We start from the raw sequence: 22,916 nt of genomic DNA, 5'->3' as shown, positions 1-22,916 counted from the left end.
TTAGTTTTTTAACAAAACAGTGTTTGCTCATTTTGCTTTACTTTTCATTCAGACACCAGGAGAAGGGGAACATAAAATTATGGAATTTATCCGATCGGAGAAGACAAAACCCGACCATGATCCGAACACAAGACATTGTCTGTATGGGTTAGATGCTGACCTGGTAAGTTGGGCGAAAATTATTACATTACTTAGTTGGGAATAAATGAGGTTTGTATTAATGTGTTCCAAAGAGTCTCTTCAGGCTGCACTGTGTATTTTCATTTCTCCACCAAGATTCCCACTCCCTTTTCTTTTTGCTTAGGGTGTAAAAGGAGCTTATTCAGTACTTTGGCATCTAGTTTAGATGTTTTTTAAATGGTTGATTCTAGAAAAGAAAATATTTCTTTCAACAGATCATTCTGGGACTAACAAGTCATGAGCCACATTTCTCGCTTTTAAGAGAAGAGGTCCGATTTGGTGGCAAAAAGTCACAAAGGTAACTTGTTGTACAAATATTTAATTTGCGTAAAATAATAAAATTCAATAAAACCTCCAGGTAATGATGTACATTTTTGTTCAAATGCTTGATATTGAATGAGTTGGTTGAGTATCACCTGCAGGAAAGTTGCTTACTGAGTTGTGTTCAATAATTTACAGAGTGTGTGCTCCAGAAGAAACCACTTTCCATCTGCTGCACTTATCATTAATGAGAGAATATATTGACTATGAATTTTCCCCAGTTAAAGTAAGTATGAATAGAGTACATGCAGATATTGTGATGGCATTCACGCATGAAATTGAATGTGGGTTTTTCTATTTTTATTTATCAGACCAAGATTAAATTTCCATATGAAATTGAAAAGATAATAGATGACTGGATCTTAATGGGATTTCTAGTTGGAAATGATTTTATCCCTCATCTACCTCATTTGCACATTAACCATGATGCGCTGCCAATGCTTTATAGAACATACATGGCTGTATTGCCTGAACTTGAAGGTAAGCGATCTGTCACCCATTTACTGCTACATAAATCCAGAAAATAAAGGTAAAGGATTCCCCTTGACATTAAGTCTAGTCGTGCCTGACTCTGTGGGGGTGGTGCTCATCTCCATTTCTAAGCCAAAGAGCCACCGTTGTCCATAGACACCTGCAAGGTTATGTGACTAGCATGACTGCATGGAGCGTCGTTACCTTCCCGCTGGAGCGGTACCTATTGATCTATTCACATTTGCATGTTTTCGAACTTCTAGATTGGCAGAAGTTGGTGTAACCCCGCTCACCCCGCTCCCCGGATTTGAACTGCCGACCTTTTGGTCAGCAAGTTCAACAGCTCAGCGGTTTAACCTGCTGCTCCACCGGGGGCACCATCTACAGTGAAAGAAATTGCGTAACAGAAAAAAAATGATAGTTGTGATTTCTATGTTTTATTGGAAATTTCCATTTTTTTCCTTTTTTCCCAGGCATTTTATGTTGGATCCAAATTTGTAATCAGGGGAATTTTGCTGACATTAAAATCTCCCCAATACTATCTTCTATACTATTGTAAATTGCTAGCGAGGAGGAGGTGAGGGACAGCATCAGAATTTGAGGAAACTATGTGTAAGGGCTGCAAGGTCAAGGTTAAATGGGTGGAAATACTGCCCTGATATCTTATTCCATCAAGTAATTCCCACTGGATCCTAGTTCCCTCTCTGAGCAAAGGAATTCCTTCATGCAGTTAAATGTAAAGGTCATCTGTAGAAGATGTAAGGTCTTCACAACAAGCATAAATCATTGTCTTCTTTTTGTTAGGTTACATTAATGAAAAAGGGCACCTCAACTTGCAGCGCTTTGAGAAATATCTTGCAAAACTGTCGGATGTAAGTATCTGTGCTTTGTACTTCAGAGACCCAAAACCACAGCTTGTCAGTTCCTTCTGGAATTATGGAAGTCTCGGTTTCTTTCTCTTCTTTTGTCAAATGTCTAGTTCTTTTGAAGATATAAATTTGCCAATATTGAAAGGGGTCAGATGTCTAGCTTTTTTAAAGATACAAATTTGCAAATATTGAAAGTATTGACTGGAGCAATTCCAGAAATTCAGGAAATAGAAATAATATGCAATGTTGTGTGTGTGTATGTCAGAAGCGACTTGAGAAACTGCAGGTTGCTTCTTGTGTAATAATAATATGTAATATGTAAGACTAATAATTCAAGAGATTTACCTAAAAATAGATTGCTTTTTCTTAAAGTCAGGTTCATTGGAATTTTCATTATCTTGAAACAGATTATTTTGTTTTTCTTCCTTTTGTGTTAACAGTTTGACCGTGAGCACTTCAGTGAAATCTTTGTAGATTTAAAGTGGTTTGAAAGCAAAGTAGGCAATAAATATCTGAATGAGGCAGCTGGTAAGGCAGCCGAAGAATCAAAACAGCATAAGAAACACAAGGTTAGTAGTTCAGTTTGTCTCAGTCAATCAGTTAAAAACTAATTGCGGAATTTTTTTAATCCAAAACTAGATTTTAGTTTCTTCACAATATGTCAATGTTTTCATTTACCAGTTGAGATTGTATGGATATATGTTTGTGTGTTGATGAGGTGTCTGGAATAATTGCTCATAGCATTTGAGAGAAGATTGAATCTGTGCCTCATTCAGTGTGCTGCTAATACAGACAACCCCTCTGTTACGTCAGCTCCACTGGCTGCTGGTCTGCTACCAAGCACAACTCAAAGTGCTGGCTTTAGACTATAAAGTCCTAAATGGTTCCGAACGTATCTTCCCCTGTGAACCATATTGGAGATTAAGATCATCCGGGGAGGCCCACCTCTCTGTCCCACGTCCTTCGCAAGTGCAACTGGTGGGGAAAAAAGACAGGGCCTTCTCAGTGGTGGTCCCTCGGCTGTGGAACTCCCTCTCCAGTGATATTAGATCAGCCCCCTCCCTCCTGACCTTCAAAAGGAGAGTGAAAACTTGGTTCTGGGATCAAGCCTTTGGAGAAAAACCATAGTACAGTAGATGGATTATGTGTAATGACTACCAGAATGACCTGGATTATGATTGCAGATAGCATGGTTTTATAGTGATTGTAATGTTTTTAAAATGTTTTAATGTATTTTTATTTTTATCTTAATTTTATTTAAATGTTTATTTTGATTGTATATTGTTGTTAAGGCATTGAATTGTAAGCCGCCTTGAATCCCCCTCAGAGTCGTGAAAGATGGGATATAAATATAGCAAATAAATAATAAATTAGTGGAAAGCCACCGAGTCATCACGTTTACAATAGTAGCGTAGAATGTAAAAAATATAAATTCTTCTACATCAGGCTTTCTTATTGATTTGAATAACTAGGAGACTTCCCCCGTCTTTATGTAGATGGTATTTCCTTTATTTCTTCTCTGCCTTTCTTCAGCCTGAACGTCAAAAGAGCTAGGATCTGACAGAATGGGTACATCCCTCTAAGATAACCATTTAAATTTGCCAATAACATAGTTCACACAGCATAAACTCCTTTATTAATGCCTCTTTCTTTCATGCATTTTCATAACAAATTGCTTAGGGTGTAATTGTGTGATTTTTTTTCTTTTTGATCATGAACCAAATTTGTGCCTCTTAGATGATGTGCGTCCAAGAAAGTGTATTTCAGATTGAAACCCAGATGCTCAAACTATTCATCTGTTTGACACTGATAGGTTAAAACTTTTCTAAATGCTTTTTCTAAATGAGCACATAGCTGTGATTTTTATGCCTCTGAAGTGGCATTATTATTGTTCACTTTGCATTCTTATCTAAATGCTTTTATGAGTGTTTTTGTTATTTCAAAAGTGTTAATTTATTTTAACAGGTTCAGGAAAATGCCTTATATTTGGCAGCTTTAGATAAACCAAATGGTGGGAATGGAGTCACTTTGAAAAGTGAGTTCAAAATTATTGTGATGTGATAGGAGCAACTGATCTGTTTGGATAAAATATTTGTGAGAGTTTGTCGTTATTTGTATATCTTACTGTTTAAGTGAAAGTGGAAAGTATTTCCATAGGAATATTTGTTTCTATATTAAGCAGTGAGCAGCAAGGCTGGTGCAATATGACTCCTCTGTTTACATTTATTGCCTCAGAAAATCTGTTGTAGGATAGATAATAAGAGAAACTGACAAAAGAAATTGAATTGTACTTGGTTAGATTACCCCCTATGTGAGTATGAGCTATGGTCCATTGTTGGGGTTAGAATCTCATGGTTGCTTTTTCCAGGCAATGGAAAACAAGTGGCTTAGTATTATGGCCATTAAACATTAAAAGCCTGACATAATAGGATAACATTTACATTGCAAAAAAAAAAACAAAAACAAAAAACACTATTCCTAACTGAATAGTTTGGCCTGGTAGAAAATATGATCTAGTCGTCAGCATTCCCAAATGAAAATCACATATGCTAGCTAAACTGATTTAGAACAATGAAAATAATTATTGACAGACCACAGCTTGATTTAACTTTAAAATCAAAATACTGACTTCACTTTTCTTAGCATACAATGGAAGCTTATGTTAAATCTGGAACACATCACAGTTACCGCTCAAAATATTTACTATTTTAATTTTATTGTAGCCTCTTTAGAAGATGAACCAGAAGAGGATGATTTGTTTGAAACAGAGTTTAGACAGTACAAAAGAACCTACTATATGACAAAGATGGGTGTAGAAGTAGTTTCAGAGTAAGTATGAACCCTGAGATGTCTTCCATTTCTAAACCACAGGTAACTGTAGACATTGTTATTTGTTATTAAACTTAAAATGTGTTAAAACAATGGTTTTCTCTCATTCTTTGTCATAATACATCTGCTATTTTAAAAGGGTTTTGAAATTGTTTTTGTAAGTGAAAAGAGAAAGATATTTAATATTAAAACACATTATCTTTTTTTCCTTTTTGCTTCAGTGACTTTCTGGCAGACCAGGCAAAGTGTTATGTTCAGGCAATACAATGGATTTTGCATTACTACTATCATGGAGTTCAGTCATGGAGCTGGTAAGTTGTTGTCAAGGGAGACTCCAGGTCACCTTTGAGGTCAAGTGTATTCTGTGTTAAATATTTTGATCCCATGTCACATGCCCCAGAAACTCCAGTGCTTTTGAATGCATCCTGGATAACACTGCTCATTATTCTAAGAGTTTTCACTATTTCCAGAGTATTAGAATACATTTGTTTTTTATAGGTATAGATGTGTGTGTGTGCATATATATACACACATACACGCACGCGCGCACACACACATGCACATACACACATATGAGAGAGAGAATGAATGTTTGTGCTTCTGTTTATTTTGAGGAAGTAAAATATCACATTCCCTTCTTATAGGTATTATCCCTACCATTATGCACCTTATCTCTCTGATATTCGCAAAATCAGCGACCTGAAGATTTATTTGGATTTAGAGAAACCGTTCATGCCATTTGAACAACTTCTTGCAGTATTGCCATCAGCTAGCAAGGATTTACTTCCAAAATGCTACCAGGTAGGCTGCGTAATATTTCTAAGAAGTATACATATCATTCATACACCATATTAATGTTGTAAAACTGATTTTCAGTCATACTATCCTGCATTGTTTGTCCTAGATTCTTTGTGCAGTGAGTGCTTTAACATAATACATTTGGAGGTAGTTATTTGCCTCACATTTTGAATACAGGTATATCGCAATTAACAGCGTATATGTGCTACTGCAGATTACTATTTTAACAGAAAATTTGGTGCTAGAGTAAAAAATTAAATGATTTGAATAGGGATGGGTTACATCACTGCAGAAATGAAAAGCAGTTCAACAAGTTTTTGTACAAAATTAACAGTATTCACAGGGGTGGAAAATGAAGTCTTTGAAATAACGAAAACATTTTATTTCACCAACTTTCACTTTCTTGCTTATTTTCATTTTAGTAACCAAGCATACAATTTTTTAGCTTTTTATTCTATGCTAAAGTTAGCTGGGGAGCCCCTGGTGGTGCAACAGGTTAAACTGCTGAACTTGCTGACTGAAAGGTCGGCGGTTCGAATCAGGGGAGTGGGGTGAGCTCCCGCTGTTAGCTCCAGCTTCTGCCAACCTAGCAGTTTGAAAACATGCAAATGTGAGTAGATCAATAGGTACCGCTCAGGTGGGAAGGTAATGGTGCTCTATGCAGTCTTGCCGGCCACATGACCTTGGAGATGTCTACAAACAATTCTGCCTTTTCAGCTTAGAAATGGAGACGAGCACCACCACCACAGAGTCGGCCACAACTAGATTTAATGTCAAGAGGAAACCTTTACCTTTACTTAAAGCTAGCTAGTGACACAAGTTTCTTTGCTATCCAAATGTTTGGCATTCATTTGTGGCTAGTGAGAGATTCCGTGTCAACCTGACATCAAAACCCTTCTTTACCATCCAGCCCTTCTTTACCATCATTCCAGTGCTGATGCTGCTTTAAAAGCTTCTGTTTAGACAAAGGACAAAGAGGAAAGGGGATTTAGGGAAAGACTTTGTAAAAAGGAGCTTCACCAAAGGCTTTGTTATGATCTGAATTGTGTCTTTCTTGTTTCTTAGCATTTGATGACCAGTGAAGATTCTCCCATTATTGATTATTATCCAACAGAATTTAAAACAGATTTGAATGGAAAGCAACAAGAATGGGAGGCTGTGGTATTAATTCCATTCATTGATGAGGTAAAAGCTTTGTCATTCTTTTATCTTGAGATGATTATTTAGACTGTCACAATTTTTGATAACTTTATATCTGTTCCAGTTCTTTCTGAAGCGCAAGCTATTTTCTTCACTTGAAATAAGATCAAAGCAGAGATGGCATTTAATATGCAGATGAAAGGAAACTGAAATATTCAATATTACAGATTTATCTGCCAAATGCTAGTTCATGCTTTTATTTTTTGCTTAAATGGTGAATGAAATAAATTTTATATAAAAATATACCTGTCTAGAGTTTAATTCTCACAGGTAACACTAAATCTTGTTTTCTATAGCCTAAAAGTTCCCTGAAAAGGAACTGAATTTACAGGACTGTTTTCATTGTTTTCTTTTACTTTTATTGTGCAATTATCTTATTAAAACTAAAGAAAATTGAAAATAAACAATAGGAAACTGTTATGTACAAATATCTAGAAAAGATGTCCACATATCCAAATGTCTATACATGTGAATTCTGATACATCTGATACAAAATCAATTGTTTGTTACACAATCAAGAGTTTAATATGTCATGAGGTCCTCAATCATTGAAAATTATTCAGTGTGGGCAAACACACACACAATATGTTCCTTTTAGCCCCTAAAAGATCTTCTAGAATCTATTTCCTTTTATCAAAGGTTAAGTTCCAGACTATGGGAAATAATTATAGAATAAATGTAGGCCTGCAAAATTCAAGGATGATAGTAAAGTAAGATTAATTTGAGTAGGAACTCTTGTCTAAAAGGAAACTACCACTGGGCATAAGCAGATAATATTTTTACAGATCTTCATAAGGAGAATTGCCATGCCATGTGCTTAAACTTCTGTTAAATAAACATTGTAAAATCAAATGCAAACAGAACAAGATTTTTTGCTGAGCAAAGTTTGAAATCCATAGAAATAGCAGCAATGGAAGCCAAACTTTGTAGTCACTCCCATCTTATTTCTCCTGGTCAGTTGTCAAATCCATGTTAGAGAAATGAATTGACACATCAAGAAATTAAACAGTCTCATATACTTAACTAGATAGATAGATAGATAGATAGATAGATATACACACACACACACCTTTCAGTATATTATTTAGTTTTACCTTCTGTGGGAAAGACCAGGAGTAGAAGGCTACTAAACTGGATATATGAGGCCAGTACTGAGAAGGGGACAGTATGTCCAAATGACCAAAATTTCCTCTTTTTTTTTGTTCTAAACTTATTGGAAATCAGTTCCATTCAGCTAGGTGGAATAAAAGAAATGTGTTTCATAAAACACATCTATAAAGTAAGGTGGTTCTCTTTTTTCTTCTTGTGTGTGTGTGTTGTACTGCTGGGGGAGGGCAGTAAACTTATATTGAAACTAGGTTGGTTGAACTATTAACTATGAACTATTGTTGTTATGATTTAAGAGAGCATTTGATAAAAACACAGTGCACATTAACATACAGTCTTTTACTGTTTTCCATGAGATCTGACTTTAAGTAAGGCTGTATCCAGCCCAATATTTATTTTCACGCTTTTTTGCAACTCTGTGGCTGTTAGGATATAAAGTGTACAATGTATCTACCACTATCTTTTAATTTAGAAACAATTGTTAGAAGCAATGGAACCCTGCAACAAGTTATTGACAGCAGAAGAAAGACAAAGAAATAGGCACAGTGAATGCATAATGTACTTATATGATAAAGATCTAGATTTCCAGTACTTGTCACCATGGCCAGAGAAGTTCCCTGCCATAGAACGATGCCATACCAGGTGAGACAGCAGGGGCATTTATTTACCTTCACTTGAGCTGTGTTTTGTTGGAGTTTTATATGAAATGAATTTCAAAATTGTATTGGTTGAAAGCAATACATATTTTAAGTAAGCTGGTGATACTTCATATTAGCTCTTGAAAGAAATTGGTTAAAATATTTAAGGTTTTTTTTCTGTGTCAGGAGTGACTTGAGAAACTGCAAGTCACTTCTGTTGTGAGAGAATTGGCCGTCTGCAAGGATGTTGCCCAGGGAACACCCAGATGTCTGATGTTTTGCCATCCTTGTGGGAGGCTTCTCTCATGTCCCCACATGGGGGGCTGGAGCTGAAAGAAGGAGCTCTTCCCAGATTCGAATTAGATTAGAAGCTGTTGGCACAAGGGTTTAACCCACTGAGCCAAGTGTTCAAATAAGAATCTTCAGCTTGTACCTGGAATTCTGACAATTAAAGCTGGACAGTATGCTGTTTTGAGCTTCTGTTTACTGTAATACACAGTGTTTTAAAACATATTTTAAAGACAATATTTACGTTATCTGGGAAACACAGAAGAGCATTTTACACAGAGCAGGTTTGTTTGCCTTTCTATCACCTGGAGTCAAACACATTGGCCACCAAGCTTGCCCCCTTCTTTTAGTTAATTTTCTTCATTGTTCACACAGAATAGATTAATTGCCACAATCCTCTCTTCTTTCCCCTTCTGTTCCTTGTCTTTTACTTTGAATTTTTGAAATCCAGTCATTTCTCTCCTGTATGTGTTGTCGAAGGCTTTCTTGGCAAGAATCACTGGGTTGCTCTGAGTTTTCCGGGCAGTATGGCCATGTTCCAAAAGCATTCTTTCCTGACATTTTGCCCACATCTATGACAGGCATCCTTGCAACCTCTGAGGGGCAGATGTGGTCATACATCCCAGAAAACTCACAGCAACCCAGTGTATTTCCTGTGTTTGATTATTTTCTTTGCTGGTGGTATTGTCATGTCAGTGTAAATTGATGCTGTTTTGACTGTGTGCTCTTGCTTTGTAGGTATAAATCCTTGTCCTTGGATGCTTGGCTTGTAGATATAGCCCATAATGAAATAACCAAGTTGGATTTGGAGAAGGTGTATTTCTGTGGTTTTCCTACTCTGAAGCACATTCCTCATAAGGTAAAGTTGCTTTTATTAACAGGTGCACTTTATGTCAGATATTAATTCTGCAACATCTACTGATGACGCATACTGTCTTTCTTCTCCCATCCTAGTTCTATCTTAAGAAATATGGGGTACAAGTATTTCAGCAAAGCAGCCATGGAGAAAATATGTTGTTGGAAATTATGGTTAGAGAAGATTCAGAGGAACTGGTTAGTGCCTTTCAATTTCAAATTTGTTTTGTGTTGTTTTCTTTTTGGAGAGGTGGTAGAATTTTTTATGTTTTGCCCACTGGAGTGTCTTTACCAAGTAGTTCAGGAAGCATTTTGAAAGTATCCTGATCAGGGTCTCTTTATCCAAGTGGGCTGGTGCCTTAGTTTCAATTACTATTTAACTGTTATTAACTGTTGATGCTGTCTAGCCAAATACTTTAAAATTTGCCATGGGGATTTATTTTGAACTGCTTTTTGTTTGTTTGTTTGTTTATTTAGAACATAGAAAATATAGCCAGTTCAGTGCTTGGGAAATCTGTCTTTGTTAACTGGCCACACCTGGAAGAAGCCAGAGTTGTTGTTGTATCAGATGGCGAAACAAAGTAAGAGCCTGCTTTGGAACACTGCTTGCTTTCTTGATTTTGAAGTTGTTTTTTTAAAAAAACATTATGTGGCATGATCATAGAATATTAATATTAGTAATCTTTCAAATAACTGTATTCAGACCCTGAAAATTGGAACCCCCCCCCCCCCTTTTCGGAAGAGCAAAGATTTAATTACAAGCATACTTGAGTAAATGCCTCTGATAGTGATGCTTTTGTCATTTTTTCCCCTTTATACTGGCCGATTCCATTTTTTTCTGCTTGTCTTACCTCTAGCTGGTAATAGTGTCATCAGCATTACAATAGAACTTGTGCTGAGGAAGAATGGGATTCTTTTCTAGCTGATCCTATTACTGTAGCTGTGTGTGTGTGTTGCCCACAATTGGCAAGGTAAAGAGCAGCTGCCACCATAATTCCAACCAAAATAGAAAATAGGAAAGCAGATAAGTCTGCCTCACTAATTACCACCTTCAGGTCTTTGAAAAAAAAAAAACCAAAACAGATCTAGAAGTTTGTCACTCAAAGTTGAGACTGATGAAATAATATTTCAGGTGATCCCTTCGGGCCTCCTGGTGGCTCAGTGGGTTAAACCACTGAGCTGCTGAACTTGCTAACCAAAAGATTGGCGGTTCAAATCCAGGGAGTGAAGTGAGCTCCTGCTGTTAGGCCCAGCTTCTGCCAACCTAGCAATTTGAAAACATGCAAATATGAGTAGATCAATAGGTACTGCTTCTGCGGGAATGTAACTACACTCCATGCAGTCATGCTGGCCACATGACCTTGGAAGTGTCTATGGACAACATCAGCTCTTTGGCTTAGAAATGGAGATGAGACCACCCCCCAGAGTAGGACACGTCTAGATTTAATGTCAAGGGAAACGTTTACCTTTACCTTACTAGAAGCTTCACAATGTTTTTGTTTATGTAGACAGGACTTGCCTGACTTCCCCAATTTCATGTGTAAATATTAAGTTTTGAATAAAAAAAATGGTGAAGCACATTTAACTACTCTTCTTCGTGGTATATAAACTATCCTTGTTCCTTCTACATTATTTTAGCCCCAGTATCCGATTTTGTTTTAAAGCTGAAGTGCCCAGAAACCCATCATTTTTGTTGACTGTGGTACACTTATGCTTTCTTCTCTGATGATGGGAAAAGTCATTTAATCTACGTAAAATAGAGGGGAAGGTGTCTGAAAAATATCTGCTAGTTTTGGTAGTAAAAAATAGTTATTTGAAATAAATGAAGCCCACTTTTTAAAAAATAGAAATTTAGAAAGTACATTTCTGATTTTCACGGACATGCATAAGAAGTCAGTGAATTTAAATCAATTTATTTACATGTGGCCCGCTCATTGTCATTATGTTTGGTTTACTGTTTTCTTTTTTTTTAATGTTTTGTGTTTATTATTTATATCGTTATATGTTTTATATTTTAATGTTATGTTGTTTATTTTATTGCAATTTGTATCTCATTGTATTGCAATTTGTTATTCGGGCTTGGCCTCATGTAAGCCGCCCCGAGTCCCCGTTGGGGAGATGGTGGCGGGGTATAAATAAAGATTATTATTATTATTATTATTATATTATTATTATTATTATTAGTCGGTTTCAGAGAAATCATAAAAATCCATTTAAATATTATTTATCTAGAAATAGGTACATGTTTAATGTATTTATTGCATATTTCTATTTTAGGTTTAGTTTAGAGGAGCCTCCTGGAACACAGAAGCTCTACATGGGAAATGCTGTGCCACCAACTAAAGTAACGTACGTTGGAGATAAAGAACAGAATTTATGGAAGAAAGATATCCAGGGAATTTCAGAACAGTAAGTTTCTACCCATGCTAAGTTCTCGGGGACTACATTGTAAGGGAAGATCGTTTCATGAGCAATTTCTTTAAAAATACATTGTAATTTTATGTGATATATAATCATAGACTCATAGAGTTGGAAGAGACCACAAGAGCCATCCAGTTCAATGCCCTGCCATGCAGGGAAAAAATGAATTTGTTTATTTCCCATGCTCATGTAACACCTGTGAATGTGGTGGACATGAAACTTAAATAGCCATTTTATTCACATGATAGCATTTGCTGTAGTTTTATCATCATAAGTACAGATGAATGAAAATGTGTATGTCTGACAGTTGTTTATATCTTTGTTCTAGACTTTATTTTTAAATAGGACTAAGATATACTTTAATTTAAATAAATAATACTTTTTGAATGGAAGATCAATGTGCAGATTCTTAATCCTAACAGATCTTATGGTGTATTGGCAGTGACAGAGACGTAGTATGAAGATTTTTATGTCATTAAGGAATGAGATATTTCCTTGGAAACTATTTTCACAAAAGGGATTGCACAAAATTTATTGGTTTACTGTTTTGGAGTTATGACATTAAGAATGATAACAAAACTTGAGGCAAATTACACCCCTTTTAATTTTTTTTCTTCCAGCTACCAAAAAAGGAAAGGAATTATCATTAATGAAACATCTGCCATTGTATATGCTCAGTTACTTACTGGACGTAGATACCAATTGAATCAAAGTGGTGAAGTGTACTTGGAGAAGCAATGGTCCAAGCAGGTTCTGCCTTTTGCATACCAAACAGTTGTCAAGGCGAGTTCCTGAATTCCTCTTTTCATCCCTAGTTGTCTTCCTTTAGTATCAATTCTAGTCTAGGATAAAATGTTTGTAGAAAAATTAAGATTTGGATACTAAGTTTGAATGTTTGAATACTGTAGGATGCATTTGTATGCTTAATGCCAGGAGCTATACATGAAAGTGTGCTGTATCTCTATTGCAACATTCCTGGTTCACAGTCTGTTGTGGAACTGGGATTGGAAAACAATTGTACATTCTGTATAGTGATGTGTATATATATATATAGAGAGAGAGAGAGAGAGAGAGAGAGAGAGAGATACATATTTATAGGTTTGTTAGATCTTTTCAAAATGTGTTTCAGTTTGTGTATTTCCTGGTGAGCAGTCAGATTTGAGAGAGCTCTTATTCAGCACAGTATTGTTTTGTATTGTTTTGTACATCTAATTAATAGATGTGAATTATCCTTAGATTATAGATTTTTCTACTTTTTCACACAGGATATAAAAGCTTTTGATTCCCGCTTTTCCAAGTTGAAAACTTTGGATGACCTCTTCCCTCTTGGATGTACAGTCTTTATGCTGGGAGTACCTTACTATGGCTGCACAGGAGAAGTTAGTTCTTAATCATTACTATTCCTTCAAAACCCTTTCTTCAGGTCCTTTTCCAAAAATTATGTATTTAACCAAACCATAACTAAACCAGACTGAAAATTTGGTACCTGGAGCTATAAGGCCCACCATAGCTTGTACAAATCTTCCATTTGCTAAATTTTGTGTTGGATTCATTCCTTTGTATAGAAACATTTCCCTCATTGAAATGGACTTAAATCTGTCATTTGAGTAAATTTAAAAGTATTTATTTTTAAGGTTCAGGATTCATCAGATGTCATCGTAGAGGGTCGAATCCGTGTTCTTTTCAACAGTCCATGTGAACCTCAGTTAGAGATCTTGATACAGAATCAGCATGTAAGTCTTTCTTTAGGTTTGTTACACATTACACAAAAAACCTGTCAGGAGCTGTTGTGCCTCCACAAGATCTCTCACTGTTTACTCCTGTTTCGCTCCTTTTTAGTTTAAGCCGATTAATATTTTATGTATAGTTTGTGGAGTTAGTCTGTATAGCCTCTGCCTCCTTGTGTTTGCAGTGTTCCTCGCCCTTTCCTTTTAAGACTCCTCTCAAGAGGCGGAGTCTCGGCTAAGGCCTTTCTGGCTTCTTGAGGATTCAGGCAGTGTAGAATTGGGAAGTGAAGATTAAGGAAGGTGGGAAAACCACAAAATAGAACATGTCAAAGCTGTACATGGTCACAACAAAGTTATATAAAAGTAAAGACACAAAGTAAAACCACGTCAGAGATATATTAGATTGAGATCCAGTTGAAACCATATTAAAGTGACATCTACTTAGAATCGTGGTTGTGTTTCAAACACATTAACTCTTCTCACAAAGACTTGCAGTAAAACTCTTAAGGAGAAAAAGTTAAAGATAACAATTCGATCTGTTCCTTTCATTACAGACACCTTCCAAATAAATAGCTAATGTGGAGACAGAACAAGAGCATTTATATTTATAGGTTACTGGAGTATCTTTAGCCACACAGTTGTTTTCTCTGACTGAGTTTGTTTGTATTCATAGTATTTATGTACATATAAATTAGAATCTAAAGAATTGTTGGGGCTCATGCAAGAGACTTGTATTTGTGTCAATCCTTTGATTTTTTTTTAAAGCAGTAGCTGGTTTTGATTTAGGATTATATTTTTTACTAGTATTTGAGAAAAACAGTGGACAGTGGCTTCATCAGAGCTTGTTCTATCATTCCTTTTATTTTGGCTACAGTTTTCTGACACAGATTTTGTGACTATAGATTAACTGTTGGGTCTCATTTAAGATTTATGTGATAAAAATTTGAAAAACGTGGAAGTAACTGTGTTGCCCATTGAAATGCAAAGCAAACATTGCTGTTACCCTTAATCTCTTTTCTGTGTTAACATTCCACCAGAGTGTAACTTTGGATTTTGGAATTTGTTTAATGGTCAACATATATTTTTTTTAGATTTAAAGGTCACTAAACTTAGCTGCAAGTAGGAAATTCCGAACAGAAAATACTTATTGTTTATCCTTTTGTATGGAGATTTGATTTTCAAGAATAAATGAAAAATAAGAATCAGAATCTTTGATGCATACAGTAGTGAAATACTTACATCATTTTTTTGCACATCTACAAAAACCCCAATGTGGATTTTGGATTATGAAGATTGATTCGGATCTAGAATTTTGTATTTTACAATATTTAAAAGTTTGATTTGACTTCTCAGTCATACATGAATAACCTATCAGTAGCTGGAACTTACAGATTTAAAGGTCCGTGAATGATGGTGATGTTTATCCCCATTTATTCCTACATTTTTGGTGGGTGCATATAGTTTGAAATCAAGTATTTGTATGCAGCAGGCTTGTAATTATGACAACCAACGGGACCCAGATGTTGCAAATAGAGCTGAGACTGCATGCTACTAAAAGCTATTCATGTGGAATCTTTGCATCTTTTGAAGTTTGAAGAACATATTTTTCCACCATAAAATCTTTATTGTTGTAGAAATATTCAGTGAAGTACAATCCCGGATATGTGTTGGCCAGTCGTCTTGGAGTGAGTGGCTATCTTGTGTCAAGATTTACAGGAAGCCTATTTATTGGAAGAGGATCAAGGAAAAAGTAAGTACTGAACAGGGAGATGTTCAGTTCATTTGTGTTTTTTTTTCTTTTTTTTTTTAATTTTTTATTTTGGATAACAAAACAATACAATATGAACCTTAGCATCAAAAGACAATATCAAAAACTGATTACAATTTTTATGTCTAGGATACAGGTTCCAATTGTGCTTCCCTTAACCATAAATCTTGATTAATCACCCTTTTAAAAACCCCTCCCCACCCACCCACCCTTACCACCCTCTCCTCACCTCCCTCCCACCCCCATCTGGGTTACTTGAATCAATTCATTGATTTAATTGTCTGGAAGGCCTGATTTAAAGTTTTGTACCTATCTTTTCCTTCCGTTTTTTCGATTAAACAAGACCATTTTCTAAACCAATCTTGTCTTGACTGAATATTCAAATATTTATTTTTCTTTTCATAAATGAAATCACTAATTAAATATTCAGAAAGATAAGACCACCAAGTTTTCATGTCCCACCTTGTTCTATCTTTCCAACCTCTGGCGATTGTGGCATGTGTAGCAGCTATCATAAATTTCAATATCTCTGACCATTCGTTGTTTCCCTCCTTTACCTCTATGTTGAGGGACAGAAATCGAGCTTTATCCCAATGTAGTTTTTGCCCTATTATTTCCTCTATTACTTCTCTAACAGTATTATAGAATTTTTGGATTTCAGAGCAGTCCCACCACATGTGTGAGAAAGTACCAGTCTCCCCACATTTATGCCAGCATTTGTTAGAAGTGTTTTTCATAATGTGAGCCAATTGAGAGGGGGTCCTATACCATTTTGAAATTATTTTCTTTTGTGTTTCTTTGATTCTTAGATGTTTAATTTTTTGAGTTTTATTGATCCAGGAGTTTACTAAGTTTTCATTAAAATTTATATCCTGTTTCCAGGCCTCTACTAAAGTATGTTTTGTGTTGTAGGATAAGGCTATTAGTTCCTTGTATATTTCCCCTATAATGCCTTTCTCTTTTTCTATTTTCCAACCTATTATTCTATCCAATGGAGCTTCTGATGTTTCTTTCTTTTTTATTTCTTGTACTCTTTTCGACAAGCCCAACCAAGCTATCCAATACTTTGAACCACATTTGTCCTTTATCTCATCCCATTTCTTAATATCTCCATTAGGTTTCAAGAGGTCTCCTACCTTCTTTATTCCATTCTCTTTCAGGGACCTGATTAAATTCCTAAATGTTTTATCTTTATTTTCTAGGGTTTCTAGTGGAAAGGGATCTATTTTATTTATTTGTAATTTATTTTGCCATTTCTTCCAAACATACAATGTTGAGAGGAGGGGGCCCTCTCTTAATTTATTAAGCTCTTTTTTATCAATTTTTTCTCCCATAAATGAGCCCTTTTTCCAATCGTTTAATTCTTTCTCTAATTTCACCCATTTTCTCCCCCCTTCCAATTCCAATTCTATTAATTTAGCGATATGGCATGTCTCATAATACAGCTCCAGGGATGGAGCTCCCCATCCCCCCATTTCTTGCATGCCATAGAATATAAAATTAGAAATTCTATTTTTATTCCCCCCCACTACCCATTTCTTGATGGAATTGTCCCACTTCTTAAAGAGTTTTGCCGAGATGTTTACTGGCAGACTTTGAAATAAATATAAGAATTTGGGTAGAATCTTCATTTTATAAATTTTAAGTCTAGAAGTGATGTCCCGAAAATTCTTCCCCCAGGTTTTAAGTGCTTTGCTTGTAGATTTCCATAAATGGTTAAAGTTTGATTGGATAATATTATTTAAATTCTTTGGAATTTCTACTCCTAAGTATTTTAATGACTTCTTTCCCAGTTTCACTCCTTTAATATTTTGGGCGATTTTTAGTTCTTTCGATGTTAAATTCTTATGGAGAATTTCTGTTTTACCTAAATTTGTTGCAAGCCCTGAGATTTCCCCAAATTCCTTTATTAATTTGACCAATGAACTTAGCGACTCTTTCACCTCGCTTAAAATTATTATAACATCATCTGCATAAAGGTTTATTTTTATTTCTTCTTTGCCCGCCTTGTATCCTTTGATTGTTTGATCCTGTCTAATTAAATTTGCTAAAGGTTCAATGGCCAATGCAAATAATAGTGGAGAGAGTGGGCATCCTTGTTTAGTTCCACTCTTTATACTAATTTGTCTCGAATCAACCCCATTTACATTTATGACTGCCTTATTTCTGCTGTATATCTCTTTTATTACTTTGCATAATTTTTCCCCCATTCCACTTGCCTCACATATTTTATTCAGGTATTTATGGTTTATTGAGTCAAATGCTTTTTGAAAGTCAAGCTTTACTATAAGCAGTTTGGATCTATTAACTGTAGCATGACTTAGAGTATTTAGAATGATCCTGATAGGCTATTTTCCTATTTTTTATAAATCCATGTTGATCTTCATGGATTATTTTTGGGATTTTTTCTCCTATTCTGTTTGCTATGATTTTTGTAAAGATCTTATAATCTACATTACTAAGGGAGATAGGTCTATATGCATTAGGATCTGTCTCGTCTTTATTTGGTTTTGGAATTGTTATTATCTCACAGTACTTCCAGGAGTCTGGAACTTTACCTCCTTCCATGATTTTATTGAAAAGTATGACCAAATTTGGAGTAATTTCCCCTTTAAAAATTTTGTAAAAATTTGTGGTAAAGCCATCTGGCCCGGGGACTGAGTTCACTTTTAAACTGTCTATTACTGTTTCAATTTCTGAATTTGATATTGTGTTGTTTAATTCTATTTGTGAGTGATAGTCTATGTTTTCATGTAAATATACTTCTTGTTCTATTGTATTTTTATCATCGTAAAGTTTCTCATAAAAACTTGCCATAATTTCTCTAATTTCATTATCTGTTGATTTTAATTTACCCCTATAATCTTTTAATTTTAGTATTCTCTTTCTAGCTTGTCTTTTTTTTAGGAATCTGGCCAAACTTTTTGAGTTATTGATGGAGTTGAATTGGTAATCATTTTTGATCCACAGATGTTTTTTGGTGGCGTCAATTTTTTCTAAATTCTCCAAATATTGTTTTTTCTCTATCCATCTTGTCTTATTTTCTGCTGTTGGGTGATTTTGAAATTGTTGGAGGAAGTTCTCTACCTCACCTCTAGTTTTTTCAAGAGTGGATTTTTCTTTCTTATTAATCCCAATTTCTTTAGTGATACATGTACCCCTAATAGTAGCTTTAAAAGCATCCCATATTAACTCTTCTTTTAATTCTGGTTGTCTGTTTATTAAAAAAAATTCTTTTATCTGATTTTTAATATCTTGTTTGTCCTTTTCTTTGAAAGTTACTTTTGGATTAAATCTCCATTTCTTTGTGAGTCTTCTTACAGGTTCTCCCAATTTAAGCGAAATCGGAGCATGATCTCCTGGCCATTGTTTCCCTACTTTTATCTCTTTAATTTCTCTAGAGTTATTAATTCCAACTATGAAGTAGTCTATAGTTGTGAATTTAGAGTGTCTGTGTGAATAGAAAGTTGGTGCCATACTCTCTTCACCTATTCTGTTATGGGCCTCGATTAGATTCCATTTTTTAAAATTGACTTTACATTCTAACTTTGGGGGACTAACCCCTAAGCTTCTTCTATTCATGTATAACTCCATATTTAAATCTCCCCCAATGACTACTTCGCCCTTTGCATGTTTTTCAATTTTGGCAAATGTTTTATTTATGAAACTTATTTGTTTTTTGTTTGGCGCATATACACTTGCAATAGAGATATCACTATTGTTTAATTTTCCCATTATCATTATAAATCTCCCTTCCTTATCTGATATCCTTTTCTCTAGTACAAAACTGTTAGTATTCTTTATTATGATTGCTACTCCTCTGGATTTATTTGATCCTCTTGATTCAAATTGTAAGTCCCAATTCTTTAAGTTTAACAATTTTTCCTTATCTTTTTTCTTATGAGTCTCCTGGATTAAGCATATATCAGCATGCTGTTCAGTTAACATTCTAGCCAGTTTATATTTTTTCACCGGAGAAGATAGGCCATTTATGTTGACCGACAAAAATTTAATTTCCTCCATCATAGATCAGTTGTTTACCTTCACAACTTTCTGTCGCAGGCCCTCCCATTATATTATCCCATATCCCTACAGAACCCAGATCCCTACCCCAAAACAACCCCTCCTCTGGAACCCATGACCCCCTCCTCCTTGAGGAGGTTGCTAGGAAATGAATCCTTGCACCCATCCAGAGAATAACGATGGACAGAGGCCCCTGCATCCGCTCCTCCTATCCGTCAGATAACAATCTCACATTACTCACCCTTCCTGGCTTAATTTTCTTTTTTTTAAATAATAATAATAATAATAATAATAATAATCCCTATCAATTAATCCCTGATCCTTAACCCAATCTACATCCCTATTGTTAATTCCAGACCATCCCACCTTCTCCTTTTTCATGTATAGTTAGCAAACATTATCCCACTTTTTAATTTAAATTATGTAAGCAATTAGACCAAAAAAGAAAAAAAAATTCCTATCTTTGCTGGTTGTAAATCTTTACAGAATGTGTTTGCTAGTACCAATAAGCATTTCTTTAAACCCAGCTATAGAGACAATCTATTATGTATAGTTATCTGTAATTTCTTCTGTTAGGGATTCTATAGGTCTTTGATCGAAGTTTCCCATGTTTTTTCCTTGTGGTTTCTTCTTTAGTTGGATGATCTTCTCTTGGTTGCTCTTCCTCTGTTTCAGACACATTTTTTTCATCTATTGGGACGTCTGTTTCTCTTGACGATTTCCTCTGGGGAGGTTGAGTCAGGTTTAAGTTTTTCAGAAGCCTTTCCCCTTCTTCTATAGACTTTGCAGTATGCTTTTTTCCCTCTTTGAAAATGATTAGTGTTGCTGGAAAGGCCCATGTGTATTTGATGTCTGCTGATCTGAGTCTATCCGTTATAGGCTTGAGGGAGGCTCTCTCCTCCCTTGTAGCTCTTGCTAAGTCCTGGAAAACTGTGATTTTATTACTATTAAACTGCAGCTCATTCACGCTCCTCAAGGCTTTGAAAACCTGTAAGCATGTTGATGCTTTAACAAATGTCACTGTTACCACTCTTGGTGTGGGACCTTTGTGATCCTTTCCCCCCCTTTTTTGAGGATAAAGTCTGTATGCTCTATCTATATCTTCTTCTCCAGCTGGTATGTCCCATTGGTTCCACCACTCACACAGAGAGTTAATCAAGTCTTTGTCTTTTACATATTCAGGGATTCCTTGTAAACAAACATTTCGGTTTGGAATGGTTTTCTAGATCCACCACCCTTGATTTCCAATAATTAACTTCCAATTCTAGTGACTGGATCCTAGCTTGATTTTTTTCCTCCTTAGATACTATTTCGCTCATCTTTTCTCTTGTCTCTCTAACTTCGAGAGATAAATGCTCCATTGAGCTTTTGAGCCCTTTAATCATTTCCACCAGAAGGTCAAGCTTTTCTCCTGTGTTAACTGTGGGAATTGCAGCTTCAGAGGCTTCTGAGGCCATCTCTAGATGATTTATATTCCAGTGGATAAAACAGTAAAACAGTAAAACAGTTAACGAGCGGCACTCCCACCTCTGCTCAGCTGTTTGTTTCTGTTTTCTGTTTTCTTTTATCCAAACGCTCTGCTGCTGTAGTTCAACAAAATGGCACCACACGCTGCCTCAACAGGAAACTGGAGATATCTAATCAGTCTTTAGCTGTTTCCCAGGCTTTTCTTTTTCTTTAATTAGTAGGAAGATGTTGCATTTTGTTTCTTGACATATTAGCTAATCTTTAAGTCTTTTCCCAATCGGATTAATCCTCCGGGTGAGTTATTTTAACTTACTTTGACGGAGGAGCTTTCAGCAGACTGCTCAGCAAACTTGCATGCTCCGCCCACCAGTTCATTTGTGTATTCAAGCCATGGCTACAAAAGTGTTGCTAGTCTGAGTGTTTCATTTTAGTCTGTTTAACCCTTTTAGCCTATCTTTTAATATGTTCATTATTATGTCCTTTAGCTTTTTAAAAATTATTTTGAATATTTTATGGCTTTAAATTGGATACACTGGTGTTGTATGCCACTATGGTGTGTCTGGATGAAGGCTGGGCGAGATAGATAGATAGATAGATAGATAGATGTATGTGAGGGAAATTAGCCACACTCCTGCTGTAGAATTTATTTTAATCAGCCTTCAGATAAGGCAAATATATCATTTTTCCAGGCAATCTCCCTGCTTTTCAATACACTTTTGTCCATTTGTCAACAACCTTTTGTATTAGCTAATTTTTGACTTGCCCTCATATAAAGTTTCTTTGCTGGAGTCCAGGAGAAAATTAATCACACATTAAAGGATGACAGAAAAAATTAAGGACAGATAAGAAGTAAAACTAAAGGTGAAAGAAGACGAGTTAGAACCCTAAATGCAACTACAGATTGTTAACTGTAGAATAACTTGTGCAAGATCTTTTTAACTGAATTTTTTTTTCAGGTAGAGCCTCTCAAAAGGACATTAAATCAGAAAACAAGTTTATAGTTTATCAAACTCACATTATCTGAATAAATGAATGAATTTATGATTCCTACTAAAGCTAGATTGTATGTCTTTTTTATATCACCCAATGCTACAATTCAGCAAATAAACCATCCTTGTAGGCTCAGCATTAAAACATTTACCATAGCAATAGGTTCATAAGAATAATTGTCAATTAAAGCTTGGTAATTTATTCGTAAAATATAATCAACACTTTTTTGGAATCTTAACTTTTTTTTTCAGTCCACATGGAGATCACAAAGCAAGTGTGGGATTGAACTTAAAGTTCAATAAAAAGAATGAAGAAGTCCCTGGCTATACAAAAAAAGTTGGAAATGAGTGGATGTATTCCTCTGCAGTGGAACAGCTTCTTGCTGAATATTTGGAAAGGTAAGGATTAAAGTAAACATTGCCATTGACATGCCTTATATTGTAACAGTTCATACTGTATGCGCTTGAGGTGGGCAACAGTAATATACATAGTGGGAAGTGCTGCCTGGGTGCTGACATTATTATTATTATATATAGATGGGTGATTTTAATGGAGTGTGTGTAGAGAGAGGATTCATCTGCTGTACTTACATTTATTTGTTTATTTGTTATCAGGGTTCCAGAACTTTTTAGTTATGTAGCTAAAAACGGTCAAGAAGATATATTCTATGAAGATGACATTTGGCCTGGAGAAGAAGAGAATGGGTAAGACACTCATAACTTTTGAAATAATGTTAGATAAACCCCACAAAGTCCAAATCTGTCTACAGACCACTATTTTGGAATACTGCAATTTACCTTATAGTATTTGGGTTGTCCCAGAAAGATATATAACACTGGCTTTAAAGGAGTTGCTAATTTAAAGGAGCTGGGAAGGGCCAGTTCCCATCTATGCTGCTATATAATGCAGTTTAATTGCATTGTACTTCATTATATAAGCCTACATCAGGCATCGGCAAACTTTG

General features: G+C 35.4%; 1 protein-coding gene across 2 annotated transcripts in view; it reads left to right on the top strand.

Moving 5' to 3' along the window:
• XRN1 (5'-3' exoribonuclease 1) overlaps window positions 1-22,916 on the top strand; it is a 55,969-nt gene that overhangs the window by 13,279 nt on the left and 19,774 nt on the right. For both annotated transcript variants that reach the window (XM_060767791.2, XM_060767790.2), the window contains exons 5-26: window positions 53-163; window positions 396-478; window positions 640-727; window positions 813-981; window positions 1,777-1,844; window positions 2,282-2,410; window positions 3,807-3,876; window positions 4,565-4,670; window positions 4,892-4,981; window positions 5,315-5,471; window positions 6,534-6,653; window positions 8,248-8,417; window positions 9,440-9,560; window positions 9,656-9,754; window positions 10,034-10,137; window positions 11,834-11,965; window positions 12,598-12,760; window positions 13,243-13,356; window positions 13,612-13,710; window positions 15,339-15,454; window positions 22,204-22,350; window positions 22,567-22,656. In XM_060767791.2, coding sequence (XP_060623774.2) covers window positions 53-163; window positions 396-478; window positions 640-727; window positions 813-981; window positions 1,777-1,844; window positions 2,282-2,410; window positions 3,807-3,876; window positions 4,565-4,670; window positions 4,892-4,981; window positions 5,315-5,471; window positions 6,534-6,653; window positions 8,248-8,417; window positions 9,440-9,560; window positions 9,656-9,754; window positions 10,034-10,137; window positions 11,834-11,965; window positions 12,598-12,760; window positions 13,243-13,356; window positions 13,612-13,710; window positions 15,339-15,454; window positions 22,204-22,350; window positions 22,567-22,656 — 2,546 coding nt within the window. The remainder of the gene's footprint in view (window positions 1-52; window positions 164-395; window positions 479-639; window positions 728-812; window positions 982-1,776; window positions 1,845-2,281; window positions 2,411-3,806; window positions 3,877-4,564; window positions 4,671-4,891; window positions 4,982-5,314; window positions 5,472-6,533; window positions 6,654-8,247; window positions 8,418-9,439; window positions 9,561-9,655; window positions 9,755-10,033; window positions 10,138-11,833; window positions 11,966-12,597; window positions 12,761-13,242; window positions 13,357-13,611; window positions 13,711-15,338; window positions 15,455-22,203; window positions 22,351-22,566; window positions 22,657-22,916) is intronic.

Source organism: Anolis sagrei, chromosome 3 (genome assembly GCF_037176765.1).
Source record: "Anolis sagrei isolate rAnoSag1 chromosome 3, rAnoSag1.mat, whole genome shotgun sequence".
Taxonomy (NCBI): Eukaryota; Metazoa; Chordata; class Lepidosauria; order Squamata; family Dactyloidae; genus Anolis; species Anolis sagrei.
This window is presented reverse-complemented; position numbering and strand designations above follow the sequence as displayed.